The following is a 6,156-nucleotide window of genomic DNA, read 5'->3' as shown; positions in this document are numbered from 1 at the left end:
TGTGATTAAGATTTTTACTAAAAATTGCTACTTTTCTTGAAAACTATACCCTATACAGATAAAGCTAAACCTCTCTAGAAATGTGAAAATCATGTGATAAATCCCAGAAAAATCCTATCCCATAAAGTCTTGGCATCCCGTGGGATGGGATGATACCCCCTTAGGGATCCCGAATTCCCATCCCACAGTCAGCCTAGCCTAGACCTATGACCTATTATGGTGTCTGGATACGCTCCAATGGCATTAAAATCACATGAGCACAAAATAGCAATCCGCCAAGACAGCAAGTAGCAGGGGAGGGGGGTGACAAAAGATATGGCAACCTAGTGTATAGACAGCAATTATCAACATAGTCACAAAGAATTGATTTTCAAAATTACAGGAATCTCCCTTTAGTAAACCGAGACTTAAAATTGGCTGATCGGTTGATGATCTCCCGACGCTCTGCATTACTTATACTCGCAGCAGCGGCCATATCCTTCTCCCTATCAAAAGGGCGCGAACTTGGATCATCCTCTTTTCCCGAGCCATTCGAACCGCGTTGGAAGTCCTCATAAAGAGTAGTTTTCCGTTTCTTTTCCTGAAGCTGGCTCAGTATAGGATATGCAGAGTCTTGGACGTATGCTTACATTGTATAGTTGTATCCTCTCCTCTATTGCCTCATCAGCTTTGGACATTCCAATGGTAGCCTCCTGCAGACCAGTTGAGGCTGGCGCGACGCCCATAACCTCGTTCTCAAGTCGCCGTATCTTCTGCTCCGGCGTCTCGATCCACGATGCAGCCGGACCGTGGTTGATCGTATCGGGAGCCCTGGCACTTCTACCTGTGTTGAACTTGCGATTTCGTAACTTGGTTGGATCCACTCGCGAAGCCGAGTTGGATTGTCCTGGAGGCAGAAGCATCCATTCATCCCGTTGAACCTCATTAGTATCAACAGACGCATCTTCCAAGCGCGGACCCAGATTTCGGTCGCCACTGTGAATATTGTGGATATCGGTGACCGTTGTATTATCAGTGCCTCCATCAGATCCAAATGCATTTGGTGGGGGCAGGCTGGGGCCTATGTCATCGTCACTGCCGCTATCGCTGTCATTTCCTGTATTGTGATCACTATCGCTCCTTTGAATATGCGACGGGGGCAACGCAGGTCCAATTGTCCTTTGCCGCTTCTCGGGAACTTCTGGATAGGACGAGTGCTTTGAGTGGCTTTTAGCCTCATCTCCGGTCTGCGATCCTTCATATTTTCGCTTTTCATTCTGCTTTGTCCCGCTGAGGGGATTGGTCGAGCTCATGGTGCTTGCATCCGAGCGTGGTTTTCAAACGAAAATAATAATATTTACTTGTCTGGCTTAGTGCACAGAGAAATGACCTGCTTTAGAAATATTTGACAAATGTGTGATATGGCATTAGCATCAGATGCTGACTGGGTTGCGCTAAAGTGTAATTATCCAGACAGGAGTAGTGTTAGTCATGTGTCTAGTGGGTTTATGTTGTGCTAAGACCACATAAAATATTTTCTATAGTAAGCTATAAAGACCTTTTAACTGAGTCTCTTGCTTTTATCTTCTTTAATTTTATTGCTTAAAGTATTAGATCAAGATATGCTACTTTAAAAATAATATAAAATAGTAAAGCTTATTCTATAGTATTAATAGTTTTAATTATAATTATTTATTTATAATTTTTAGTATAAAAAATAAATAATTATATATTTTAGCTTTAGTTACTATTTTAATAATAGTTATTAAGTTTATTATAAAGCTAGTTTTATTAAAATTATGAATATTTTTCTGTAAAATGCTTTTCTCTATAATAATATACTATAAGATTAAACTATTTTTAAATAACTTTTAAGTTCTTATATTTAGCTCACTAATAGTTATATTTTTATGCAAATTAGGTTTTAAGCTTATTCTGATACTTAATAAATTTATAAATTTAATTCTTTTTAATCTGCTGTAGAGATATCTTTAAATTATATTAAGTAATAAGAATATTAGCTATATAAAATATAGCTACTAGCTAGAGAGATACTCTATATTTATTTATAAATAACATTTATTGTATAATTAAAATTTTCTTAGTAATTAAAAGCTTATACTTATTAGCATAACTTTTATATTAATTCTTGCTGCTATTAATTCTGTTATATAGTATTAACTATAAAATATTAAAAATATATACTATATTAGTAGAAATACTAACTTATTCTTTTAAATAACTAATATAGCTAATAAGATTCTCTCTTCTTGTTTAATTAAATTCTTTAACTTTTTATGCTGTTCTGGTAGTATAGTAGCGGTTTAAATGGCATTAAATAATAAATCTTGACACAGTCACATTGAGTGCACAGCTTAGTGAGAAACACAGCTCAGTAGTGAATTATGTTAGTGTATACACAGTTCTTCTAGCTAATCAGTAAAGTAGTTAATCAAATAGTTAAAAGCTGTTAAATATAGTGCTTTTAAAGTATAAAATTAAGCATCTATATACAGTAAATGAATATTAAAAATATAAGTAAAAGATAACTAGATTCTATATTAATATAAGAGATATTTTAACTGCTAAAAGAGGTTAGTAGCTTGCTAAGCAAGCTATTTAAATGCAGTTAGAGAGAGTAGAGAAAGATAATAAGTAGCCTAGAAAATATGCACTACTGCAGTGCAGCAACTGCAATATTCAAGATTATACTAGAATTAGCTGCCTAAATAGATAGTAATTATTTTATATATATATAGCTTTAATTTAGAGAGTGTTGTAATAAGATAATTAGATATTTAATATAATAGGCATTAGTTGGTGGCCTACTTAGTATTCTAGCCTACTCAGTATCTAATTACATTATAGAAAACACTTACTAAGCCTTTTTAAAAAAGTTACACACTTTTAAGCTTTATTTTTATATAACTTTTTAAGTAAGTTTAACTTTTTTCTAAATAGATAAGTTTATACACTTAATAAAATAAATAGTATTTAATTTGCTATTTATACTATAAAGACAAAATCTACTTTAATAAGAAAATACAACTTTAGAATATAATTACTAATACTATATATACATACTATACTTGTTTATAGATAATTTTTAGCTTTAAAAATAATAGAGTTCTCTTTAAAATTCCTGTAGTTATATAAAATACAGACTTACTATATATAAATATTATTTAAATAAGCTGCAATTTTTATATAAAAAAGCTTAATTTTAGAAATTAAGTCTATTATCTGATTAAATGATTAAGAAAAGTTCTAATAAATAGACTACTAATATAATTAAAATTTTATAGCTTTAAAAATCTTTATTTATAACTATATATATAAAAAGAAAATATTAATTATTAATTATAGATAACTATAGAAGCTATCTAACTTTATAATTTAATTAAATCTGTATAAAAAATAATATTATTCTAATTTATATACTACTATATTCTTTATATCTTTTGCAGCTATTAGATATCAGCTATTTTACTATTTTAAAAGTAAGTATATAGCTATATAGTTAAGAATAAGATATATCTTAGTATTAACTATATATTAATAAGTTTAATTTTCTTGCAGTCTATCTATATACTTATACAAAGATATACAAGCTAAACTGCTAGAGAATTTTATTAATAACTTTACAGCAACTAGATTAGTCTCTTTTAATTTTAATTAAGTTTTTATAAAGGGTTATATCTAGCTTAAAACTTCTATATTATTTAGTAGCTAATTAGGCAATACTTAGACTTTTTAAATACTAGAAAAGACTATATATTTTAACACTTTCTAAAATCTAGATTTAGATATATTGTAAGATAGCTTATTTTAGCTTTATTTTTATTATAGATAAAACTAGTTTTTTTATCTAATATCTACTTCTGCTAGCTTCTACTACTATAGTCTTTTTATACTCTTTTTCTTAGTGTATAACTAGTTTTACTTTATTTTGAGTTAGACTTTTAAAAGTGAAAACCTCTTCTTATTAACTTAGTATTGCTAGTATTATTTTTCTTTTATGCTAGCATATAAACATTGCTGAATTATATATTAGTATACAGACATAGCTAGATTATATACTAGTATACAAATATAGCTTTACTTTTCTAGAGCTAGTGTGTCTGAGACCTCTTTTACTTAGATATAAACTAGAGACTATTCTATGCATAAAAACTAGAAAGATAAGCCTATTTTTATAGTAAATAATGTACTAGTAGTAGAAATTAAATCTATAATCTCTATACTAGAAGTAGACAGATTACTTTTTTACTATTAGAGACTATCTTAATGTGCTTACTACTATACAACTGCTGCTAGCATTTTAAAAGGCATATAAATTATCTATTAATTATACTATCTAATACTTATTTTACTTTATAGTTGTTATCTAAGTTCTCAGATAGATTTTCTTTAGTTTTAGTAATAGACTGGATATTAATTAGTGCTGACTCTAATAACAATATATAAAAAACTGAGTATATCTATATAGTGTCTAATAATTTAAAGCAGAAATTAATCTTTTCTTTCTTTTGCAATTTTAAAAGGTCTAATCTTTTTAAAATTTATTATTAGAATAATCTTTTATAGAAGATATACTTTATTTTCTTTTTTTTTAATTCTAGTTCTTTGTAATAGTGCTAGTTGTAATACATACTTAGCTATTGAGTTGGTAATAAACTAAATATTAAGACTTAATTATTAATTAATAAAGCTTTTTTAGTTAATCAGTATAGAGAATTTTTTAAGCTAGAACTTAACTTAGTATTAGTTTTTAGTAAGCTATTAGTTTAAACTTATAGTTAGTATAGAATAGTACTGTTATAAACAAACTATACTAAAAGTAGAAGCTTAACTTAATTATCTTATTAGTAGTTAATATAGTAGTATAAATATTACTTTAAAAGTCTAATTTATCTATTTTATCTATCTATTAGTCTTTAGAGTAAGCTGTTATTAATATTACAGAGTAGCTTCTAGAGAGTATTTTAGAAGCTAAACTGCTATACTACTAGTAAAAAACTAGAACATAAAGCTAATAGCTTTATATTGCTTTTACTTATATTATATAGCTTCTTGCTATACAATAGTATTATATTACCTCTGCTTTATTCAGATACTGCCTTTAGCATTTTCAGGTTTCGGCAGCTAGACATATCTATAGATGTCTTGAAAAGATATATATAAGCTAGCTTTTAAAGATTATAAAGGTACTCTATTAGCTGTAAGATCTTCTCAGATAGCTAGTATCTGTTAATCTCTAAAAAGAGCAAGGTGCACTTACACTAGTTTAATTTGAATCTCTAACTAGTTAGCTTTATATTATATTACAGAGTAGCTTTTAGAAAGTATTCTAAAAGCTAAACTACTATACTACTAGTAAAAGACTAGAATATAAAGCTAACAGCTTTATATTACTTTTACTTATATAGCTTCTTGCTATATTATAATTAAAAGCTTGTACTTAAAATTAAACTAATATATTAGTATCTATTAGAAACTTAAAATAAAAAGCTTATCTCTATTTAATATAAATTTCTCGGATAGCCTATAATTCTTAAAAATAGTCTGTAGAAATATATAACTAAATTCTCTATATTAAATAACTTTTATAGAGTGGAAAATAAGTAAATTTAATAACTCTATTTACAATAACTAGAATAAAGTTATATATTATATTAGTTAGAGACTTCTTTAATTCTAGTAAATCTGTAATAAAGTCTAGTAATATAGACTGTTAGTCTTTCTAGCAGTTAAACTCTATATAAGTCTGTATAGTATATATCTTGCTGCTTTACTTTTAATGTAAATATTATACTGTAATACTACTTACTATACTATTTTCTATAGTTTTTAAGAAGTAGAAGTTTTAAGTAATTCTTTTAATAGTATTTTAATATTTTAATAACTGTAGGCTGAAGCTTTATAAATATTCTTAATCAGATTCTCTTATAACTTAGTAAGAATATAAACTAATTTTTAGAATAAAATAATAAATAGAATAATGTCTTCTCTCTAAGTTATATTAGAATTATTCTTAGTTTTTTTTTAATTTTTTTAGTTATTAAGTCTTTCTTATAGACTTCTTTAATTCTCTTTATTTATATACTGAATTCTAACTAAAGTATAAATGCAGCTTGCCTGTTTAACATAAAAGCTCTGTCAGCTTTTTATTATAAA

At 27.5% G+C, this 6,156-nt stretch overlaps 1 protein-coding gene across 1 annotated transcript; it reads right to left on the bottom strand.

Moving 5' to 3' along the window:
- Positions 1–376: 376 nt before the first annotated feature.
- Positions 377–1,292, bottom strand: VTN00DRAFT_2870 (uncharacterized protein; the record flags this gene model as incomplete). Its single annotated transcript, XM_069429125.1, has 2 exons — positions 377–580; positions 630–1,292. The coding sequence occupies 2 exons, from the start codon at positions 1,290–1,292 to the stop codon at positions 377–379; spliced, it is 867 nt and encodes a 288-aa protein (XP_069283283.1).
- Between the last annotated feature and the right edge of the window lie 4,864 nt (positions 1,293–6,156).

The sequence above is a fragment of the Thermoascus crustaceus genome, assembly GCF_041956765.1.
Source record: "Thermoascus crustaceus strain CBS 181.67 unplaced genomic scaffold VTN00scaffold_11, whole genome shotgun sequence".
NCBI lineage: Eukaryota > Fungi > Ascomycota > Eurotiomycetes > Eurotiales > Thermoascaceae > Thermoascus > Thermoascus crustaceus.
Note: the sequence above shows the minus strand (reverse complement) of the source record. Positions and strands in the feature narration are given on the sequence as shown.